Source organism: Varroa destructor, unplaced genomic scaffold, assembly GCF_002443255.2.
Source record: "Varroa destructor unplaced genomic scaffold, Vdes_3.0 BEIS01000448.1, whole genome shotgun sequence".
NCBI classification, from domain to species: domain Eukaryota; kingdom Metazoa; phylum Arthropoda; class Arachnida; order Mesostigmata; family Varroidae; genus Varroa; species Varroa destructor.
The window spans coordinates 15645-40395 of NW_019211901.1; the positions used below are offsets into that span (position 1 = coordinate 15645).

The 24751-nt window shown below is 37.8% G+C and overlaps 2 protein-coding genes across 4 annotated transcripts in view; one reads left to right on the plus strand and one right to left on the minus strand.

Annotated features, from left to right (window-relative positions):
* The window catches only part of Efa6 (Exchange factor for Arf 6), a 30741-nt gene extending 15108 nt beyond the window's left edge, over positions 1–15633 (minus strand). For 2 of the 3 annotated variants that reach the window (XM_022816765.2, XM_022816764.2), the window contains exons 1-2: positions 15500–15633; positions 4355–4798 (exon numbers count right to left, since the gene is read on the minus strand). In XM_022816765.2, the coding sequence (XP_022672500.1) occupies positions 4355–4798; positions 15500–15625 (570 nt within the window). In that variant the 5' untranslated portion in view covers positions 15626–15633. Of the gene's footprint in view, positions 1–112; positions 946–4354; positions 4799–15499 lie in introns of those variants that run through there. The other variant, XM_086976394.1, reaches the window with a different exon arrangement.
* An 809-nt stretch (positions 15634–16442) lies between these two features.
* On the plus strand, positions 16443–24142 carry LOC111255109 (uncharacterized). Its single transcript, XM_022816767.2, has 5 exons — positions 16443–16586; positions 18899–19175; positions 20516–20726; positions 21070–21342; positions 23917–24142. Exons 1-5 carry the CDS (start codon positions 16516–16518, stop codon positions 24027–24029), a joined length of 945 nt encoding a protein of 314 aa, XP_022672502.1. The 5' UTR covers positions 16443–16515; the 3' UTR covers positions 24030–24142.
* Positions 24143–24751: the final 609 nt, after the last annotated feature.

Here is a 24751-nt window from a genome sequence, read left to right on the forward strand (position 1 = left end):
GTTTGACTTTATAAGTATTTATTGAATAAGAATAATAAGCCCGTTTTACCTCTCGGAACGTTAATAATGCCACTTATTTCGACTGACATTTTGTTGAGATAATCATACTCACATCAAAAACAAGCAAGACCTGCATCCAGCAATAAAGTAATCCACTAGTTGTTGACTTAATCATAAATAAAACAGTCTGACACTTGAACGTAACGTTGTTCGCCTCGAGCTTCCAACCTTGTCCCATTGCGTCTGCTTTTTTAGGTCAGTTTCCACTGTATTTAGAACGCACCAACACTGTTATGAAGGGAAACGCGCTTTCGCTTACAAGGAAATTCTCCTCTCGCTAACAGTTGTAATTTTCTGCCAACAGTGGGACTGCACAAAATCCGCTAGCCCGTTCGTAGTGCTGTGCTATCGAAAGCTAGGGGATCAGAAACGTTTGCGGACTTCAGGACGACGTCGACAATGGGTGGTGCATCGGACAGAGGCCGGTGAATATCAGTGGCCACCTAGCACCCAATGGCGACTTGTCTGTTTCTGTCTCGCAACTTAGATCCTTTTTTCTTTCTTTGCTACACACGTTCCTCTTTCCACTACCGCTCTATCCAAACTCAATGTATTTTCGTTGTGGCAGGCCACCTCAGTTGTTCCACGAATCGTTCAATAAACGACCCTCGTCTCTGATTGTACTGGTCTTCCAGTTAACATGGAAGCTGGCGAGGTTACTGCACCTTACATCACACGATGCAACCTCAAAGGCAGTCATCACTAAACAAGCGCTACCCGAGCCCAATCATATGTCTTCTATTTTTCGCTCTACAATGTTGTACGCCTTTGGAAACATCTTGCTCGCGTTTCCTATGATTTCGCTAGTGATCAGCTTTTGGCTGTACTGCTAACCAAGTCAGTTTATTCGGTTACTATGCATCAATAGCGGTCATTACCCTGTCTAGACCATCGAGACCAAGGCCTTTGATGATCTTTTTTCGTTCATGGGTGACTCATGTGTTATCTAAACGATTACATATGAACTACGTACTTCATGGCATATAATTAAGGTGCCAGCTCTGTATAGTTAATCTCTTAATAGCACCAACTGGAAATCGTTCAGTTGAAACCTTTGTAGAATCAAGTTCGTAACAACTTTTCAAAAGAATGTTATCATTTTTACGTTGGGAAATCAGTCAATCTTAACTTCGCCGATGCGATATGCTCTTTTTTTTGAAGTCAATACTTTTTGATTCCAGAGACTTCTACAGAATTGATGGCTCTTAGTGGTCTTACAGACCACATTCTAGAATGAAATGCGTCCATTGTAGTTACCCACAGGAGCAGATAAACAACACCATATTATCAAGACGAATATCTATGACTCAGTAGTTAATTGTGACAATTCTGCGATATTTGCTTTAGCAGTATTATGATTGTTTCCGGTTGCGGATTTGCAGTGTTCAAACAAGCGACCCGAAGCTGGAGGACGCCGGCGGAGGCGTTTGTCAAATGAAGTTGCCCTTAAGTCTAATTCAGCTGATGATGTTCAGCAGCGAACAATTATAATATGGTACATTACAGTAGCACACTTATGTATAAAAGCCACTTATGGACACTGTGTATAGTATTAAAAACGGTACCGTTTGTAATAAGGAAGCCACTTACCGCCAGCTTATACATTGTTAGTATATGAAATTTAGAGGAATCAGTCGATTCACAGGATTAATAACATGGGTTTCAAAAAAATTCACTGAACGAAATTAACTTACTGGAAAAGATATGTTTGTTGTTTATTCAAATACAAAATACATTTTGATAAATTATTTTACTTTTTTTCAGAGGTGGCAAATGGGTAACGCGACCGCCGGTCGAAAAAAACGGCCGTTAACCAAATAAACCAATTTTTATTAGAATTCTTCACTTTTGTTCATATATTTGGTAAAGTCACTAACGGCAACTTCAATGACTCGAGCGTGTTTCGTAAATAATTAAATACGGGTTGCCGCGTTCTCGTGCTTTCCCATTCCCCATTCCCATTCCCATTCCCGCTCGTAATTCTCTGAGCCCTCTCAGAACTGTATCGGAGAATTATAGATACAATATACACGAGTTATCTGACAACTAGCTCTTGCTTCAAATGATTATGTCATCATGATTATAACATAAGGTTGTTACAAACGAATCCGACGCACTTCTAAGTTAAACAAAATCTTAATTAGTTGTGCTAAAATTATAATTCTTAATATATACTGCAAATGCTCTTCTAATATACTTCTCTCAGCGTTCTGGCAGTTTCAAGACAGCCTATGTTTATTTTTCGCGTTCCCGTATTTATGGCTTCTTGAAATAAATAACTTGTGGACTCACTAGTTGCTCTTTTTATGACATGGAAAGCCCCGCAGTGACACAGACATAGATCAGGAGAACAAGCGGGTCTTCGCTAACATTAGATAATCATTTTGCTAAATCCAGGAAGTAATTAAGGCGATGGCGACTAACGTTGCCATAAGTATCCGTACTGCGTGCTTTTGACTACCATATCAACATGAACGTCTTGAGGAGCTCGAGATAGCGCGCTGCGTTCATTGCTTCATTTTCGGTAAGTATCGCATGGTAACAAAAACCCTTAATGTCCATTGCAAGTTACCTTACGTCTAAACCCACTCGACGCTGCCGATTTCTATCCACAGTAACGTCATTTTCACTTCTGTGGTTTTTCTTCGGTTGGCGACAGAGATCTATCAGAGGTATATTGCAACTGTATGCTCCAGGCGGTTTTTTGTTGATTAGAACTTCGCAAATTCCACGTAGGATACACTATAAGCATTTCCACTTGGTCTGGACTCGATTCACGGAGACCACATTTTTACTCAGTTGTCGTATTTTCAGCATTTGGGTTATAATTTTTTCACACGTTACATGCGACCTGCCAGTTTTGGTTGAAAGCTTCCTTGAATGCAGTAATGCATTCTGGGTTTTCGAGTCGCGGCATGTGGTCACCCCTTGACTTGCCGCCAATACTCCAACCTTTGTCCTTGAAAAATTTGTACTGTTGACGTACTGTGTTTTCACGAATCTTCAATAAATTTTCCGAAACAATTTTTAACGGAAGAAATACGTTTCTGCAAATATGCGTGATGCCTACGCAGCTACAGTCAGCCATATGCATCTAGAAATAGGGTTTAGTTCCATTTAACTTGGTTCAATAGTTTACGATAACTGCTTATCATAACTCGACTGTATATAAAAATGTATACCTCACCTTGCTGATTAAGAATAAATTTACCGTCATTGTTCACGCTTGTTGCTATTTTTACGCTAAGTCTTTGAGCGACGACAGAGTCCACCGAGATGGTGAAGCTTAATTGGTGAACCCCAATCCGAATTCGTTTGCTCTTATTAGTACCTCTATATTATTGCGTCGTATCAGTGATAGACGACACTGATCAAGAAGACCATATGTCTCTGCAAGTCCCTCCAAGAGCACGTAAATACTACACTGTGTATGACGAAAGTGTGTGACCAAAGGAAGTTATTTTGTAACAGAGCTAGCATATGTACATATACTAATTAAACAAAATGAAAAATTACGACATACATGAAAGCTATTTTAAGATGTTAATTTATTACCAGGACATTCTATAGTGTACTTTACGATGTAGCAATAAGTTAAGACTATGATACGAATCATAGATGCGAAGAGAAAACAAACCATGCTAAGAGTCTTATAATACCATAAACGAAGTTCTCTAATACACCTAAATTATACTTCAATTAAACGTACGGCTCCTTTACTTATTTAGAGATATTACTAACTAAGTATTTAACAAATATATCAAGTTATATTTTATTAATGCCTCAGGTTACTCACGTTTTAGACTAGTACTATTAGCTTTAGTTATAATGAAATCAATAGTACCAAAAGATACCCAAAGTACTTTACACTAAACAATGTCGAATGGTCCTCATAGCTGGGAGCTTGTCATGTCTTATTTGAGTAATGCTTATACCAGAACTTCCACGTTTTATTACAGAAGAGCTTGTATCCTGGTTTGGAAACTAAACCTATACATTCGCATAGGTCTGGCCTCGTGTAGGTCCACTCATAAAAAAACTAAAGTTTAAATGCCAGTTCTAGAGAGATATTCTCAATACGAACAAAAACTAGTCTATAATGATGTTACTAGTAATGTCTTTCCTGGCGCTCAACTCATGGTTACTACACATTGGCATTGGCACATTAACTTTTTTTTGAATAAGGTCGCTGTGCACCATATGAAACGTCATCTATTTTCTTTATACATCTGGTCCAGTACGACTGTTTGAAGTCTTTGCGAAGATCAAACACTATTTTCCCTTCTTTACCCACCTGGATATTTCTGTCGTAGTCCGAAACAGTCTTCCAGCTGGCTTCTCTTCCAGGTGAGATTCTACTAGCTTCTCTACCGTGGAATCGATCTGACTGAGCGCTTCCTAACTCCGAATATAATTGTGTGTTTTGGAAAGAATCTTTTCCGTGAGTAAATCGTTGAGGCCTGTTGTCAACACGGGGGCTTGATACACTCTTTTGAGGACAGTCACCAGAAGCACGATAACTATTGTCTAGCGAGGGCTCATTGTGAGAAGCATTAGCTCTACCTCTATTGTCGTTAACACTAACAATGTTATTATTGTTTTTACTGTTGCTGGGGTTTTTCTTAACCACAAGCGTAACTTCATCCCGCGCAAGCCTAAGGTGCTTCAGTAGCTGGCGTATGTGCACGTCTCCTGCAATCAAACTGTCCACGGAAACGATCTCATCTCCCGCTTCCAACTGTAATAAATACGAACAAAACAAAACAAAACACGTTATGTGATTTAAAGTCGCCCTAAATTTTTATGCTTTGGTCCATTAACAATGACCTCTTTTTCATGGTATAAACACCATGCATTAATTGTTACTGTTGTTATCGCTATGATCTTACCTACCTTGTTACATAGTTTATGGTCTATTTTTGAAAATGCTAAGCTTTCATTCGCTCTAGCTAAATTTACGAATACCTACCGCCAAGTAACATCAGACGTATCCCTGTCGTTTAGTTAATGAAAGCATTGTAAGGCGAAACAGCAGGAGCAAAGCTACCGCAAGCAATCTTATCTTTGACAAGAAATATTTCACCGTGATCGCGGTTCGCATGAACGTTCCAAATTGGCGTAACTAAACTAACAAGCTGGATAAATTTCGTTTACTAAATATTTACCTAAAATGTTTGCCCTTCATTGAACTCTTTTCTTTATGCTTACGGTTTTAGTTTACGGGGAGTAGACAACTTTCTTAGAAACTAGTTCTCTAGTGCTGAATGTTCAATCGTTCAGGTTCTTATTATTCTAATTGTGCTTTTCTGCTGTGTATTTGTCCTTCGCTTTTACCAAGGGCTTGAGGAGTTTTTCTGGACGGTAGACTCATATGCCGTAGGCGACGGTCGAGCCGAACTGCTAGAAAGTTACAACGTATGGTTAACAATGTCTGGAAAAACGTTTATAAACCAAGTCGGGCTAACCCTAATGTTTGACTAGTCTCGACTTAATGGCAAGCTCACGCGTACCGCCGGTGATGTTGGTGTGCGAGCCATGGAAAAACATAAGAAAGAACATTACAGAAAGAATCCCTTCAAGCTCTCCCCTAAAAGTTCCCCTAAATTTCAGCATAGCCTGGACGTCATTTTTCCGGCAGCTTTAAGTTACATACGCATATATTTAGTTAGTTAGCTAGCTAGCCCAAATGTTTTCGAGCCCTATCTGTCCACGTATCTCAGTTTGTTTGATCTAAAAAGAAATTTTTGAACTGAGTTTTTTTTTTTTAAAGAAATGTATAAAAATAAAAAAAGCTCAAGGGTTGTACGCTGCGTCAAAGTAGCTGTCAGTCGTATAAACTGCCAAATTTTGGAATCATGTCTGCATTATTCGCAAGCAACGGTATTTCAATATATGGATATTTGCTTCAGAAAAGTTTTTTATGCCTTTTTAATAGAGTTAATTAGGTCATTACATTTATAGCTATTCAACATCGATCAATAGGGGTGGTCTGCGGTACATCCTTGATGAACGTTATACTTCGCAATACATCTTAATTTATAACAGCGGTGTAAATATCACCGAGAATATATCAGGATAATGTATGTTTATTGTCTGGATGGACACACATCTTTGTTTGTGTTTGATGATTTTGTCTGAACCTAAGTAACTGACACCAGAATGCCCGGTACCAGAATACTTCTCGTTGGAGGTTCTATATAGCGTGAACCAATTATTGCTATTTCTTTTATAAAAGGAACATATTTTATGAATGAATGCACTTCTCAGTTACTTTAGTATTTTAAATACTAAATTAACACACTTTTCCATCTAATCGAGGTTAATATATGCACCGACGTGCATTTTTTGGATTTAGTTTAAAAACTAATTTTTTAAATAACAAAAAGTAGCGATAAGCGGCTTTGCATTTCTTTTTCAACCTGCGATATCTGATTGCCAAAAACGGTTATCACTTGACCGAATAGTCCAAACACAGTATGCAACCATATTCGAGATACCGAGTAAAACGACCACTGCGTCCTATTTCCTTTGAAATCACCTGAGCTTTTAAAGAATACGGCAAGCATTATAGCAAGCTCTGTTGTCGAGCTACGGATTAAGGCATCTATTTCTAATGATTCTCATTTTTCTATGCTGGTCTACACAGCCCTTGAGCTACAAAGGCCACGTTCGAAGGCGCTCCGAAAATTTGTTCCCCATCTAACGGAGCTTTAGCTGTAACAACATTCCAACATACAACATGGCACAAGTACTGTTTGTGCGCGCCGCCAGTTGAATAGAAACTGGCATACCAAGCGAATCCTGTAAGTGCGCCGATGCTTACAACTACCAATCAGCCCCATTAGGCTACAAAGGACAGAATATATTAAACGGAACATTTTGTTGAGAATTATTTTCATTAACCGTGTCTAAGCTTCAAAAATCAGAATGTTCAAGGAGTTCAACAATGACTATAATAGGTGTTGGCTTAATAAGCATGTCCAAAGTTGCGAATAGACTAGAATTTTTGTGACCCTAACATTTGGCAACATTTATTTTGTTTTCTTAGTTTTATTTTCGGGAACAACGTATCCGTAACATCTTTTTTTTCTTTTTAGTAGGATAGAAACCAATTGAAGAGTAACAAAAATTGCTTTCCTACTGGATAAAATGGTTAATAATAATAAAATATAAAAAATATTAAAAGGACTGGACCCATGACAGACTTTGTGGTGCAATCCACATCAAATGCTCCCTTGTTTTCAAAGAGGTATTAAAGAAAAGCCGGGCGTTGCATTTTTTGCGTTAATCGCTAGAGATCATTAGAGGTTCAATAATAAGAGATACATTAAGCATCCAAGAGCTATCGATGTTTGATTGAATTAGATTCAGAAACTATACTGACACTTCTGTCAACTACCTGCGCCTGTAGTGTATTTGCGGATTCAGGGCTTCTTCTTTCTCAAAGCTGTCCATTAGGTATCCTACTAGCCAGGAGCTCTACCATTTAGAAAATTCACCAAGATACAAGCGTTGAAAATAGCAGACTTAAATCTTTTTTTTTTTCTTAAATCCAACAGGGACTCAGAAATGATGGGTGTTAGCTTCGCAATTTCCAATTATTGGCATACTTCTCTCATGTTTTATCAAATTTCCTCTAATCAACTTCTCATTTCTATTACTAATTTTCAATATCTTTGCATCTGTTAACAGACTGTATTTACGTATGTCGTTGTCTCGTGTTTCTATGAACTATTCTCATCGAAGTCTTTGTGGCAGCCTGTTATAACCACGTAAAACTTTCCCCACGTTCGCAATGCAATGCGAAATCTAGATCCAGCAGTTAACGCTGACAACAGCGTAGCTGTAAAGTTCAGAAAATTACCACTTGCTTGCTGTTGCTGTTTTTTCTAGTAACCCTTCTGAACCTTTTCACTTACCCTGGCACTAAAACCCCATTCAACGGGAAACCTAATCCTTATCACATTGGCAACTTTCTACATAAGCCTTTCAAAGTGACAACAAGCCTACAGCAACTTAGTAATCGGGCTCTCAAGGATACGCCAACACAAGCTTGCGGGACTTGGTTTGAAATAGCCAATGCTTTTAGACAGGGGTTACACACTTCGTGATACGATCGACCGATTTACCCTTTATGATTTTTTTTTCATTAAAAATAAGACATGCGGAGTGTTTTGATCTTCCTAAGGAAAAGTCAGCGAATAAAAAACATTAACCTGAAAATTCGCGCAATGGGCCTAGATTTTTTTCACTAGCATGATTATAATCGACTCCGAAAGAAGCGCTTGTAGACGAAATTCGTTACATCATAACAATACATATAAACCATGGCTTTCATGGTGTACTGTGCCAAGAGACACGTGTCGGTGACAAGAACAACACTTGTAGATGTATCAGTAATGGCAAAAGCTTTTTAACCCTTTCAAAGTTCTCACAACGTATCAAAGCGTTCAGGGAGCTTTAGATTCATCGGAACAAGCGACGAACAAAATGGGATCAAACCTCAAAAAATGAGTGCGGGAGACCTGAAGGCAGAGTACTTCAACATTTTTTTTTCACATTTACGGCGCTATGAGACAGAGATTTGTCATGGAAAGAGACCTCTGGCAAGAACAAGTACTCCTGAGAGCTTCTAGTAATGCTAGTTAGTATTGATTAGTTTTTCATCATTATAACTGAAACGTTATGACTTTTTACGTTTGTTATGTCTTTTGGTTCAGTACATTATGATAGACGCTGCCTCCTAGATCCCACCAAAATGGAGAGGCCTGTCCTCAAGACATTGGAATCACACACTGAATAAATCTGTGATATTTAGTACACAGTGCATTTTACCCAAAGTTGTGTATAAGCAAAAATCAGAAAAATCTTTATTACATTTGATTCGAGAGAAGCATTTGTATACGGTGAGCATGTCTAACTTGGTTTTCTCACTTGCGTTACCTTGAAGTACGCCATTCAATGGCGGAAGCCTTGTAAAGTTTAAATTTGTTGTTCCTGACATTTCGTCATAAAACAGCATATAATTATAATTCCAAATAGTGCGTTTCCAGGCCTTATGTTTAGCAGAACTTTCATACAACTTTGAATATTATTACTATTAAAAAACGATCGCGTGCAATTTTCCAGTTTAAATCTGTCGGCATGGCCATGTTTTTTGTTTTTTAAACTAAAAACAATAATAATAACAAATAAATATATTTCATAATTTGGGTCGTGCTTATTTTACACATGTGATAAATCATTAACTGTTTTAAAAAAGCCAGTAGCATAAATATTGCCGTCTTTAAGGTATCAACTTTTTTTTTCCTGGTTAGCAAGTTGAGTGGTAGTGATTAAAGCAAACTTGTCTGTGATTTATATGGTGGCACTGCGTTTTGATAGACTAGGGCCAAGCAAATTTTATAAACGGCATACGGGTAAAGATGCGAAAGGAAAAGTTACGTAGACGTCACAACACAAACACTTCGCCAGTTATTGGCAATTAGTTAACAAATATACACGAAAATAGATAAAAACGGTTAGAAAGCGAAAAGTTACTCCAACGAGTAACTTAAACCACAGATACAACAATCGGCCTAATATTATTCATACTCAATCAGATAGCCTTAATTTTCAAGACGAAGCACTAGAGCGATATGTTTTCCAACGGCTAACCCTATACGAGCGGTATTACATTAAAGACATCGGCGACAATTTTTAAACTAGTCGCAAACAATCTAACATGATTGTGAATATTGGTATGTTGTAGCACCGCCTCTTGTAGCAACAACCGTTGGGGGCAAGTTTTTAATGCAGTTTTTTGCTGTCTTTGCAACGAAGGGATTCTGTTGACAAAAATGATTTACTCACGTAGATCTACAACATTTGTTCTTTCCATGGCTTAACGATTTGCCAGACAATGCGACTGAAGTCTGCTCATTTTCTCAAAAGAGCCTACAAACTATAAATGGGCATCCACAGTACCTTAAGGGTAAATAAAGTTCAGACTAACCGAGATGATACATAGCGTGTGACGCACTGCTGCTATACGTCTCTTTGAAAACCGAAACGATAGTAGTACTATTGATAGTTATACCTTCAATACAAAGCCATTGCACAATGATGAGTATGTTTACCAACGCTGGCTACACTAGACGCCGACCCGCTGTGTGAAAGTAATCCAATGATTTCAATGCAAAGGCGCGTAAGGGGAGACACCACTATACCATAGAATGAAAAATGAGTGAAGGAACGGAACTAGGCGAAATCAGAAGGTTAAAATAAGCGCTTCCGTATGCGTATCTACATACATGACATTGACTTGGACAGGAAACTAATATTTAAGGACACAGTTGCACATGGTAATAATTTCCGTACTGTTAATGAACGCACTAGTGGCCACATTTGACGGCAAAGTCACTATCATGGAATCTTGAGTGACCAGGAGAAAAGCTGCCAGGGTGACCAGTCATAACCTGGACAAAGTAAACTACTGCCCTATCTTCAGCGACAACTAGAAAAGTTAGAGTACTAGAACACCGAAAGAATGCGGGACAATATTTTCGATGCAAAGCATGTGTTCCAAAATAAAGAGAATAAAACTAGCTTTAAGAATTAAAAATCTAATTAATTGTTAAACACAACCAGCAAAATACCCACAGTTCTCCTATTTCCTAACCGACTATGCATATTAGTCTGAGTTTAATAATGCTCTTCAGGAAACGTTCGTTTTAGCGTCTTGCAAGCTTCGTTGCATCTGTAGCTAACATAAAAACTATAACCGTATAATATTGCCAAAAATTTATGGATTTGTTAACGTTATAGATGCTCACGTGACGTTCCTACGACGCCGGATTTCTCTAGTAGTGATTACAACACACTCTGCTACTTCAGCAGACAATTATCTATCTCATCGATGAAATTTTCACGTTTCGGCATCCCTCTACATCAATGATATTCGAAATATCAGAAGCAATATAATACAATACAGTGTAACAGCTGCAATGCGTGCAATGGAAACAGAATTCTCTAATTAACATGCACTGAGTTAAGCAATTCCGACGCTTTTCTTATTTGACATACTTTCGAATTTTACCTTCCCAGCCTTCTGGTCGACTACACAGAGCAAAATTGCTGGCGAATATGCGGCGCATTAAATTAATCCACACCTATAGAACTCCCAGGATGCATTTTGCTACGAGATTGAACGTAAAGAGGCAAGGACAAGAAGGTGCATATATCCGGGGGGAGGGGGGACTCACCGCGCGCAGTTAGTATTTTCTGCTAGGATGAATTCAAAACGATGCTCCTGTGGCCGATGGTCCTTTGCTGCAATTTGTGCTTTCCCCGTTGTTCCACATACATGTAAATCGTAGATTGTTTACTTATTAGGTGTATACCAAAAAACGGGTGGAACAGCACATTGCCAAGTAGGTAATACTTATAGGCGGTGTTATGGCCTTCGTTGCTGGCTCTCTACCCAGCATTTTGAAGGAATTATGCAGCACTCACGAAGCCAGATCTTAATAACGTTGAATTAAAGCGCTATATAGTGACGAAAAATTAGATAAGATGTAATGTGATAATTATGATTAATGAAGTCAATGACGTGAACTAACAAAATAGTGGAAGGCGGGCTACTCGTTTGTCACCTACGATATATACAATTTTGCTCTTGGTGCGACACACCGTAGATACTGCTACGTTTCTTCAGATGATCCGATTTCACATTATTGGCGATCACATCACTTCGTAATCACATTGTATCATCGCGGAACGCCTAATTGCCTACTTTATTTATTGCGCTTGTGTGTTTAGCAAAAGGCCGGAGTAGCGACAACAATAATGAGACTAAATGATTAGACACATGAGCGGAAAATACAAGGGGTGGGTGGATCTTAGTCGCTCTGTATTTCCATAGGAGCTCAGCAGCATTTTTAGGTACCGACAGCGGTAGACATCATCAGGGCAGCCACCCAAAGCAGGCGACTGCCAGAGACACTATGGCCACCCGGATGCGCGCGCAGCCCAAACAAACCCCCGGCCTCAGGCCCTTTGGTCCGTCAGTCCCCAGAAGATCCAAGGCCACCTCCCTCGGCGCCCTTCCCATTCCTCCAATCTCTCAACCCCTAAACGAACCTGCGCCTTCTCCATACTGGAATCCACATTACTAGTTCCCTCCTTCGACTCCTAGAAAAAGCATTGGCGTCGAAGAAATTAATAAAACAAAGGTTTTAAAATTGAGCTGGCCGCGAAAAGAAGACAATGGAAGATACCACGACGTAATTTTACGCACAAATAGTAAGAGTAAAAGGAAACAGTTGTGGTTTTATACAATTCTTTTATAATTCAGTACGCATGAATCCAAATCTCTTTCAAAAAAATTGCACGCAAATTAAGCAGTGATAGCGGTAGCCATTGCCTGCAGTAACGAAGCTCGATCGCGCCTAAATGCCTCCACGATAAGTGACCAATATCAGAAAAAATACACACATTCTCTATCTACTCCTTTCGAAATTTCGCGAACTATCGATAGTTCAAATTCCAATCATGCTGTAACTATTAAGTTTTTTATCTAATGTAATAAAAGCACATTTTTTAATTTAAAGCAATTTACCAACACCAAAAGCATTAAAAGTTTTGTTTTTTTTCTAAACATGAGCATTCAAGCTAGAGTACAATACGTCCTCTAAAAGCAAACAAGTTCATTCTCAAAGAAGGACAAGATAGTATACCACAACTCATCTTTTAGTATGTATGTCTTAGTGAAGCTATTATCGTCAGCAAATCAACTTTTCGTGTAAGGAAGTAGAAAAACCCAAAAAACGTTGATATTTGGATGTTGTATAGTTAGATACGGGATTAGCTGAATGAAAGCTTACGATTATGAAGGAAAACTTTTTGAAGATTTGGCGAATAGATCTTTGATTATTCTTATAAAAAGAGCTATACTTCGCAACGCACCGTTTTGTTCAATATCCTAATTAGCATCGCCAACACATAGCAAAGAGTACATTATTTAGATAAAATATGTCAAATTCGAGGTTTAAAGGAAGGTATCAGGTTTTAACAAACGTAACACCCAACAGTCATGTAGACCATCAAAATACAGCTTCTCTGTTAGAAACTAATATACTATTACTCGTTCATTTTAGTAGAATAACATACTTTTAATATATGGACTTGTTGCTACCATAGCGTTACTGTGATGTTTGAACATTTGAAATCAAACAAGTGTTTTTTTATACCTCCTTCACTATTGTATATATCGAAAATCCGTACAATCCCTTTCAGAATGCATAAAAATCTTGTTGAGCCACTGAAGACTTAAAGAGGAGCTAGACACTGTAAAAGTCTACAGTTAAAATTGGTACTAAACTCCAGATTTGGCCCAAAAGATTGGAATATAAGGAAACATTATTCATAGGCTAGGGTTTCATATAAAGGAGACTCCACCAGGTTTTTACAAGTCCAAAGTTGCCGTTTTAATCCTTCTTATATCCACACGTTCGATTCTTTTTGCATGAAATAGACCAAAGTTACTTTAAAGGCTACCCTGTCAATTTTCAAAATGTAATGTATGGGGAATAGTGATTGTAAGAGTGTCCAGAATCAACAATTTTTTCGGAATATTTCAACATGACTTTTGACTCTTTTGTGTGCACTCCTTTAACGTAGCTTCAAACTTGCATATGTATCAGTTCTTGCTAAATACGCTTTGAAAACAAGCAGCCTTCAGCAGTAGTTTTTGCGAATAGTTTTCGCCTACAAATAATGATCTGAGGAACTAAAAACGGACACCGACGAAGGGGGTGATAATGACCCACAGAAAAATTGTACTTATGTAGCAGGGTCGCTTACGTTAGTATTATTCGACGTACCTCATAACGTTTAAACGGTCTGTGCAACGTGATCAAAAGGTAAGCACAATATTAATTTTTTGACTTCAAACAAATCACATCAATAGAATCTGTCATAAGTGACTCATCTAGTAAATCTCATAGTAGAACATGTTAAAAGATCAGTAAGTTAAACCGATGTTAGAATATTAATGTGGAAGAAGCAAGTTTCATGTTCATAGTTCTACATTGAAAAAATTCACATAACAGTGTTACATATTAACGGCCAGGTAATTTTGGAAGGGTTACTGGTCGCTTAGCTCCTAACTCTTTTTGTACCGTTTTGGCAAACCACGTTTTGTCGATATTTGCGCATCCGCAAAAATCGTTGATACGTTTTTAAGCAAACAGTTAAGGTGCCGGAATAATATAGAAGATAAAAAAAATGTGAAAAAAGGCATACTTTTTAAACGATAAGTGGTGATGCATGGAAAAAGTTGAAATGCTGACTCGAAATATAATATGGAAAAGATGCATTTTTCTTTTATAAATATGACGTCACTAACAAGCAGCAATACTAATATTTAGTCACTAATATTTAAAAAATACTTAATATTTAGAACACCACAAGAGATTCGCCACTACATTTATTATAAGATAGCAATAATAGTAAGTTCGTAAAGAAAAAATAAATAACAATGCATATTGGAATATATCCGACCAGATATGTCGGTATATGTATCGTTTATGACCTATAGATTAACTTTAAAAAGACAAGACATAGCATTTTTTCGGTAGCTAAAAATATCAACTATATTAACGCGTTGTGTATAACCATGCCTAAAGAAACCGTAAACAACAACGATTAGCTGACCATAACATATATCTATAATACATGGACTTACAGTGCGAAAAATGATACATCGAACTGATATAATATTCTACACCTTTATAGAGCCATTTGTATGATACAAAGAGGGTACTTTTAATTCAATATTTTTTAGTCAGGTAGCCAATATGGTCAGACATATAAAAATAAAATGAGGCTTCTTTGAAGCTAGCCTAGATCCGTCATATTCACTAACATTGTTTTGGAGAAATACCAGTTTATTACACAGTTCTCAGTATGCCAACTCCCTTGAACAACAATACTGGGTGTGTTCTTCTAGAAAAGCTTGAAAGAAAGCTAGAAGCAGAAAGATAAATGAGTTAATGAACAGGATGAAAACGACAATTGTGGAGCGCTTTCTTCATCAATAGAGAACGTAGTATTCGAGTTAATTACAATCATAGCTCTTTGAAACAGTAGTTTATTTAATATGAGAGAAAACATAGAAACCTGAAAGAAATACCTTCGCGTTTGGTATTTACATTTACATGAATGTTTGTAAAAAAAAATATGCCATATTCGAAGATAATAAAAACCAGGCTCCCATAATATCGCCAATAAGTCTTTCAACATGGACACAGTCCTGCAGAAAAACCTCTGGATCCGTTGTCTGCATGATTGAGTAAAATTAATGATTTTACCTTAGCAATAATGACACAGTATATAAACGTACATGTAACTTTATCTGATATAAATTATGGCATATTTCTATAGACTGTTAGAGACTTACCAGACCAGCGGTGGGACCATCTGTGACAACATCGGAAACCGTTGGTAGTCCATCACCCCGATGTCGAATCCGGAATCCGAACCCGTTCAGGGAGTTTGATCTTCGAAGTCGAACTTCGACCACCATCCTTGGAATGGACTCGGACGTAACAACTTTGCTGCACGGCTGGAACTCCACGCTGAGTTTCGTCACAGTTCTGCTTAAGAACAAAAATCTGCTTATTGACAACGCATTTGGCGCTGACTTTTAAACGTGAAAACCACCCTTTTGCATAGAATTCCTTTTCCACAAACGGCCAGTCCTCACTCACCACATTGTACGCCAACAGCTCTCGAAACATTAATAAAGCCCATCGCACAGAAAACTTAGCTCCTGTTTACATAGGAGTAAACTGTAGCCATACAAGCTAACCAAAACTAAAAAAAATCACAGTACCACAAAAAAGCAGGTGCATTAACGCAATTTCTTTTCAGTTAGATGACATGCCGATTATTCTATATCTTAGAAGTATTCTTTTAAAGTGTTGATGATGTTGCTTCTGGTGATGGTGTTACGTGTTGACTTCCCTCCTCTCCATTGCCATACTGCACTCGCACTCTGGACTTCGTTGCCCCCCGACCACGAAGAGGCAGTGAGGGTGGTAGCGGCGGCAAGCGGTTCACGAGTATTCTGTTAATCCGTCCGGCCGAACAAACAACAGTAGCAGCGGCCGGCGCTCAGCAAAAACAGAACCCAGGAATCAACAGTCGTATTGCTGTTAGGGGAAGAGCGAAGTGTGTGTCCTGTTACTGTTCTGTTAAAAATGCTTTCAACAGAGTTTCGTTCATGACATTCCGTTGTTTAAGCCTTATTCAACAGAACAAACTAGATGGTACTAGGTCGCACGTCGATTCAGCGCTGTGTATTCATCCCTACATAGTAACAATAGCAATAGAGGAAGAGAATATTAAAGTAGATGTGTTATCAAAAATATAGAAATTCTGTTGTATCAGTATTTAAATAGTGTGACCCTTGAGATGCGCAGGCTTCCATGGCTATACGGCAGACTCGCAAATCGAGGGTACGCGCGGAACACGGGACTTAACAGGTAAATTCCATCACGCTCTCTCACATACAGATGTAGTAGTATGAATTTATTGCATATCCGTTTATTTTTTATGCGAGCGGAATATTCTAAAATCAAAATAAAACGGGAAAGGTTTATAGTGTTGTGTGAATAATAACTGGTTTTTTAAATTACCCATTAGATTACCTACATAATCATCGACAGCAAGATCGTTAATTACTTTCGCTTGTAATGCTAATTGCTAGCGAACTCCGCGCCAACCTATAATTTTTTACATTCAGTTACGAATCTACCGGATTGAATAACAAATTAATTATGAAGCTATTTCAACCCATATCCAGTGATAGCCTCAATAAGATATGTTAACGATCATAACGGCTGTTCTGTGAAAGAGTGCGTGCTTGTGGAGATGAGGAGGAATATCGAAAATATTGAACTTATTATTGACATATTCAGTACTGTGCTATACTGTGTGGAAGCGATGTCCTTGTCTTATTTATATATAAACTAGAAACAGAAACGACAAGAATACGCCGCATTTAGGCGTTCACAAGAAGTAGCTAAGTGCAATGATGAAAAAAGCTAACAACGGTACCATCATTAGCTTGCCGTCACGAATGTGCATGAATAGGCGTAAATAAATGTAAGTTATTACAGTGAGCACTCTTAACTTTCGAAAGCACTAGAATGAAATTTAATGAGGTAGTCCCGCAAATATGGATAAATGATCATACATACAGAGACTACAAGAACAAGAAAATATGTTAAAAATACAGGTTTAGAACTTAACGACGCCTAGAAGCAGATGCGCCACATCTGTTATGCGGCGGTTGTTTAAGAGGAATCACATCGAAAATGGTAAATCTGCAGACTTTTCAATGTTTACAACCTGAGGTATTCAGCATAAAATGTTTTGTCCAGAATGAAGTTCCTTAATACATACATATTTCTAAAAAACGGGGGCATACCTACAACGCTCCTTGAAATCGTCGTCGTAGATCATATAAAATGTCGTGTCCAACAAATTTAATAGAGAATTACGATGCAAAAGTCACGATAGTGTAAAGTGACAAAAGTATGTCCATATAGCCAGTGGATAAGATACATATTGGAGATGGTAGAATCATTTCAAAAGCCGGCGGACCTATGGATGATCAATAAACCATTAATTTAGGAAAACTATTTTCTTCATTTCACATTATATTATATAAGATTCATTTAAAAGCGAAATTTTCGAAATTACCCGCTTAAATATAAACATTGGATTTTTCAAATGTCATCAATCCTTGTTTATGAAATTTTCAGCAACGATTTCGCGAAGGAAATTTTTTGTGAGACTATGCCTCGATAGTGAACACTGTTATAAAGCTATATTAGAATGCTTTTGAAGGTTAAATTTGTCATATCGATCCAAAAATATGTTTATTATTTTAGTTAAATCGTTAATTTGTCATATGGGCATATTAAAGACTATCATTTTTGTTCAATAAATCATACAAGTTATTGTATTTGAAACTTTTGTGATCGTGTTCTGGGGCACTACTTTGTTAATTTGAATCAACTCACTTTATTTATCTTAACTTAGTTTAGTTCGTTATTAATTCATTAAGAAATTGCAGAGTTACGGCTACGAGTCTTTAGGCTGTCGTGGGCACTAAGTGTGCTCATTTTAAACATGTATATATAATTTTTACCTATTAGCATGGCTGCGAAAAAGTTACCAAATTGTTGGATCTAATGTATATATGCTATGGTTCCTTTGTACTGGTCAAGATACTATACGCGACTGACAAGAAAAATTCGTTTTATCTGAGTATACCAAAGATTCTGCGTTTCCCACTGACAGTAATACACAAGAAGCAAGTAATTGTAGTAGACTTTAAATTCTAACTAAAATTCATCTGTCACGAATAAATTCTCCAATGACGAAATCATTTTCTAACAGAATTTTTTTCCAAACTACCTGCCAATTTTATTCCTTAAGATTCTTTTTGCAATATTATTAAGGTTCCTGAAATGTTACCTCTCGTATTACAATTATGATATTTTTAACCAATTACCAGGTTTTGTAATAAAAAGTGAAGAAACCTATAAGTATCTATTAATGTGTCTTTTTGGCTATATTTCTATGTATTTGACCTGTATGATGGTCTCAATATATAATCTAAGATATCTCGACGCATTTCTGAAAATGTTAATTACTGTACTATTCTACAAAACAGCTAACTGCAAGGCAAGCTTGCGTTATATTGATATGCGGCATACATATAACCTGGACGAAATAATAATAATAATCTGAACAAGTAACTATTTTTGAAATCAATGCTTTACAGCTATCGAGACGCTCACACAGAACGTACGCAGTGCCGTATTTTAGACGGACGTAGCGTGGCGCACGTTAGGGAAGATGCGCTTCGCCACCACGTGGAGACCGCTAAACCTACACCTAGTTTGGCCGTTTTACTTGTCGGTCATAATCCCGCCTCTGAGGTTTACGTTCGAAACAAACGAATGGCATGCGCTCGAGTTGGTATCAACTTTTATCTAGTGCGAATGAATGATTCCGTTCGGCAAGAAGAGCTGATACATGAAATTCATCGCCTTAACGAAGTGAGCAGTAGACCAATGATAAATATAATATTCTTTCTGGTCGTTTTTTTTTTTCGGAGTTACCGTGTCAGGTATTATTTAACATTTTCGGCGACATCTGTAGAATATTATAATCTATCAGAGTTTCCTGGTAATCCAATCTGATAATTAACAGTTTCGTGATCTTTTTTTTTGCAAGCACTGAAGCTTCGCTGAATTGAGATTAGTTGGAAGTCATAATAGCTATTAATTTTTTGGGGCACGATAGGGATTGTTTCAACTATATGATGGTTAGATACTGTAGTGATAGTCACGCTGATTTAATATGTTTGCCCGCTGAGAATTGGTACCAAAGACTAATAATTTAAAAAAATGACCGTCCTCACCGACGATTTAAACTTATCATATAATCACTTTGAGCACTGTTAGCTAACTACCTTACTCTCGCGCTTTGTATTGTTTTTTACTATGATCACGTCCTTTAATTAAATGTGAGAATAATCAACGTGATTTTTTTTTGTATCGTCTACCACCTTAGTTCTACTGTACTACAACATATGATGTCAGTATTATATATTACTAAAAGGTTCTAGCTAAAAGAGAAGAATATATTAATTCAACAATAAATGATGTTTAAAATTTAATGAGTTCAGAGAAATATGAACTGTATGAGGTTTTTCTCAAAATTGGGATTTAAAAATGCTACTGTGATCAACATTAATAATTGTGATTGATAATTTAAAAAACAATCCCAGGTACTGTTAAAATTTGTTGAAAACCTCTTGACTACAACGTTGCTGCGGGCCTTAGAATAGGCTCAACTACTCATGAGTTCTGTAATGAATATAATTGTCAATAGCAATTCATCTTATGACTATATCTGAGTAGCTTAAATTTCATTGCATTTTTCACCTGTAACATTCAAAATCAATCTTCGTCGGATCTCGGAACACATTAACTGCAGGGCGTTGAATGATTTTAGCGCAAAATTACAAAATTAAAAAGCACTCTATTTAGAATGAATCCAAAATGCCACTAATGGAAAAGCGGAAGACAGCAATTTAGTTAGCAATTAGGTTTCTCGAGCATTTTGCTAGCGGTCGAGAAATAAAGCGAGACAGGCTTCGTTAGTAAGTTATTTGAATTGATCTTTAATAAACTCAATCTATCTCCAGACCAGCTAAAATCTATTTGGAGATGAATTACTTTATACGCTAAAACATAAAATATATTCAAGTTCTGGATTCTGTAGTTTCTGGCTGTCCATATATAACTAAGCAACAGCTATTTTCATGAAGCACCCTTCAGCTGTGTATTGTGTCATGCAAACCGATTTAATTCATCTTCCTATTGCATTCCAGGATCCGTTAATCCATGGCATGATCATACAGTTGCCTTTGCCAGAAACAATGGACGCGAATCAGGTGTGTAGCAAAGTTTCGCCTTTAAAAGATGTCGACTGTTTCACTCCGGAGAATGTCGGCAAGTTGTGCCATGGAAATCCCTTATTTGTTCCCTGCGCTCCAAAAGCTGTGCTTACTTTGTTGGAAGAAGCAAAGATAACACTAGAAGGTAGGGTCGGAATTATTTCAGAAAGGCCCAACTTTAACCCATATAGCTGCTTGAGTTCGAATTAATTAATCTTATTAGAATATAAATTAAATAACATATCATTCATGTTAGCTCGAACATATAGTGAAAGAAGCTTAAAATCCGAAGCTATCATTGTCTGTCAGCTGAATTAAATTAGTTATCAGAAAAGTTAAATGCATTTGTTATGGCTTCATTTGCAGAAATGTTTGAGGTTTCATGTGAAAATGTCTGTTGACAACTCTTGAGAACTGCAATCTAGCAAAACTGTTTTTGGCAGATATATTCTACTAGAGTACTGAAGTGGTATTACTTGGCTTTTCAGGTACAAATACACTGGTGATAGGCCGCTCGAAGATCGTTGGGCAGCCTCTGTCGATAATGCTGGGACACAGAGGGGCTACCGTAACTGTAGCGCATTCGCTCACGCCTCCTGAAACGTTGGCCAATCTGTGCCGTTGGGCTGACTTAATCGTGAGCGCTGCAGGAGTACCACACCTTGTGCGTGGCGGAATGGTACGATCAGGCGCTGTCGTCATTGACGTCGGAATAAATCGATTGCCCAAAGGTGGAATTGTGGGAGACGTACACTTCGAGGGTAAGTATAGCTTGATGTCTAAAAGTAATGAGAATGTCTCGGTAACGCAAATACTTCGATCATTTTTAAGGAGACAACTAAAATATAACTTCAAGGTAGCACGTTCGGTGTTTAAATTGCCGCAGTGAATATTAGTTTTCTGCAGCGCTATATCATGCTTTTTAAGCTGTGTTTTTACTATGAAAGGACGTTCTCAGTAAATTAGAAAGCTTATAATGACGTGTAGAACAGCCATGACAGCAATTGTCTCGGATTATGGAGTGCAATAGCTAAATTAAGTTACGTGTGCAAACATTTGTCGACTCGAAAGAAACGCTTCTATTTAAATAGTACCGATTTTATCTACGGTTCAATGATGGACTTACGTGCTGCATTTTATTCGGGATTATGCAAGCTTGTTTTGTTCACAGTTGCGAGGTTCTAGATAGAGGTTCTAAAACGCTTAACAGGGATCCTGCGTTTTAATCAGGTCCTAATTGACGATGGAATAGGTTATTATCCAATATCTGCGCGCTAGATCTATCTCGAGTAAGATAATAAAATTATTGAAAAACCCAAAGCCGACCGTGTACGGCATTGAAAGTAAGTACGCGGTTGCAGAAGAAGCAAAAGTGGATTTCAGGACAGCTCAACGGAAATTCCACGGCAGATAAAAACGGTGCGGAATATAACGTTAATCAACATCGTCCAAATACGCTGCTGACTATCGTTCTGTTTCGATTGGGTTGTTGACAAAGAAATTTCGTATGAGTGTGGCTACCGTGTCCGAAACAGCTCACAGGTATACGTCATACTTTGTAATACAAAATTAGAGGATCTGTTCCGTGTGATTAAAAATGTTTATATTCAATGTAAAATGCAAGTGTAGAAATGAGAGTTGTTTTGCTTATTACTCATAGGGTGTGTTTATTATGCATAAAAGTGATTTTCTGGTCAATGTCTGTTCTGAGTGAAGGACCATACTTCATGCTACCATATTTCTTCAGGAGAAGCAAACTTATCACCAAAGAAGCTTGTCTGAGTGCTTCATAAACTGTCGTAAAATTGCGGATAGCTAAAATGTATCTTTTTTTTAGAAGGGTAATGCAGTAGCTCACACTGGTCGGTTGGTGCAATAATAATTGCTAGAAGACATGAACAGGTTATGAAATCAGCACTCCACAGGCGCTATACAGCCATATTTGGATCCGCTGGATCACCACGTATGGATACGTTACTGGGCGATGGTCCTCAACATGACGTTTACTTACACTATTAGAAAAGCGTTCGCACATTCGTAAAAGGAACATTTAACGCGAATCTCTGAGCGGTTTAGATCTCAGATCTATATTTTAATCGCGTTCGATGGAGTTTATGTTGAATAAACATGACCGTTTAGAATAGCCTTTAGCAAAGTACGAATTAATTCCGACTTCCGTGCATTTAGGCACAGTGGTCAATTCAGATTAGGTTTTTTTCTCATGAATTCTCTCTAAAATTGTATTAGGTCGAGAACAGGTATTTTAATAAAGTTCCCTGCATGTGTCATTCCTGATGATCATCTTGAGTCGGCATAACTTTTCGTCATCTTGATTATAGCTTCAGTTTAGACCTCACACGTTTCTCCTGCAATCCATAAATGCTTTCCTGATAGCACAAGTGGTCGCGTCGATGTTATTATGTCGAGACTTTCATAGGCCCTTGCTCAATCGTACTCCACAAGGGGTCTCGCAAGGGTCACATCTATACTGTATGATGGTCATACGTGTTGATTCCAGAATATGCTCATAGGCTCAAGAAGCTAGTTCCAGTATAAACTGGTGAGCCGTCTTGCTGAAAGACCTATAATTTTTCTTTACAAACTTCAGCTATTAACACAGCAGTTTCTAGAATAGGCACATAGACTTCTTCAGCGATCTTCACGAAACACCACATTCTGAACCTGGATTTTGGTTAGAAATATGATTTTACCCACGATAAGCTTATCCTCTACATCGTAAACGAGCCTCGCTTCTACGGTTGATCTTTGCATTATTTACATTTATGACATTATTATATCAAAACAAACCAATCAGGTCAAAAGACAACCCGATGCTTAACTCTTGAAAGAGCAAACGACACCGATAAACTTCTTGGCTGTGTCTTTTGAGGGTATCGGTTTGATTTCTTATGGTATATAATGTATACCCGATGTCTTTGTGAACAATTAATGACGTGATATGTATATTAACAGGAATTTTCTTCGTGAACAATCGGTTCAAACATCGAAAGATTATCAGTAGCGATAGTGTCGATGAACTCCAGAGCCAGTGCTCGTTTTGTTATGGATTTTCCATTTTTTGGTGTATTAGAGCCTATTTCTACTGCAGCCGCATGATTATTTCGGATAGATTTGAAGTAACCGTAGGCGAAGCATAGGAAATAGGCAACTGGTAGATAAGTATAGCTTATTTTCACTTTGGGAAGCCATTGATAGAGAAATCATATATGAGAACACGAATGGTAAATGCGTGGCTGTTCATAACTGTTTGGCTTCAGCGCATGTATATAAAGTGCATACTTTTTTCTATCCATTGTTTTCTATTTATTTCACAGAGGTACGTCAAAAGGCGTCCGTTCTAACACCAGTCCCAGGCGGCGTTGGTCCATTGACGGTTGTGTCCTTGCTCGAGAATACATTTCTCGCTTACGAGCTGCAAAGCTTCTAAGCTGGGAATCTTCTAGTGAGGAAGTGTACATATTGGTGTGGTGATGCGTTTTTATTATATTGTTATGACGTGTAAATTGTAAATAAAATCTGTGTTGGATTGTACTATAATCATGTCACAGCATATTATCATTTTGATTTGACAACCTTGCAGGTAGGAAACAATACTCTGAAACAGCAATATTTCGCCATGCGAATGAAGTGACCATAAGCAAGAACAATTGTACACACATTTGATATGCAAGCGAGTGTTTCTTGATTCAGAGGCAGGTAGTCATCTACGTTAGTGGTAGTCATGCTTGTGCGGGTACAACGTATTCAACTGTGAAGTTCATAAACACCCTAAATTATATCCGAACATACTAGTAGGCTATTGCAGAAGTCCATTGGCCATGTATGCCGGTACTCCACTTTTTCTATCTAATCTAAGTGCGTCCTAATCTGCTTCGGTCCTACCCTAGAGTGAATCGTTTGCAGTAGTCGGATGAGTGGTGACCCTAAACCGCGATGATAAATGATAAGTACCCCGGAAAAACGCCTGACAATGTGTAAATGTAATGTTTTTGATCCTTGGTGACCTTCGCTCATTTAGGCTAGGCTGCAGCTTTGAAAATGTTGTTAGAGAAGGAATTATTTTTCGTGTGCTCGTTCTAATGAGAGGGAACCCAAAGGTCACTCACCATGGAACGGAAATGCTAGTAAGCATTTTTATACCAAGCGTCA

What these genes read in the sequence shown, in the direction of transcription:
- LOC111255109 (XM_022816767.2), top strand. Translation starts at nt 16,516, where the DNA reads ATGCGCAGGCTTCCATGGCTATACGGCAGACTCGCAAATCGAGGGTAC. An exon ending in CGGAACACGGGACTTAACAG is followed by an intron (nt 16,587 to 18,898) that starts GTAAATTCCATC and finishes AATGCTTTACAG; the next exon opens with CTATCGAGACGCTCACACAG. An exon ending in GGGAGACGTACACTTCGAGG is followed by an intron (nt 21,343 to 23,916) that starts GTAAGTATAGCT and finishes TTTATTTCACAG; the next exon opens with AGGTACGTCAAAAGGCGTCC.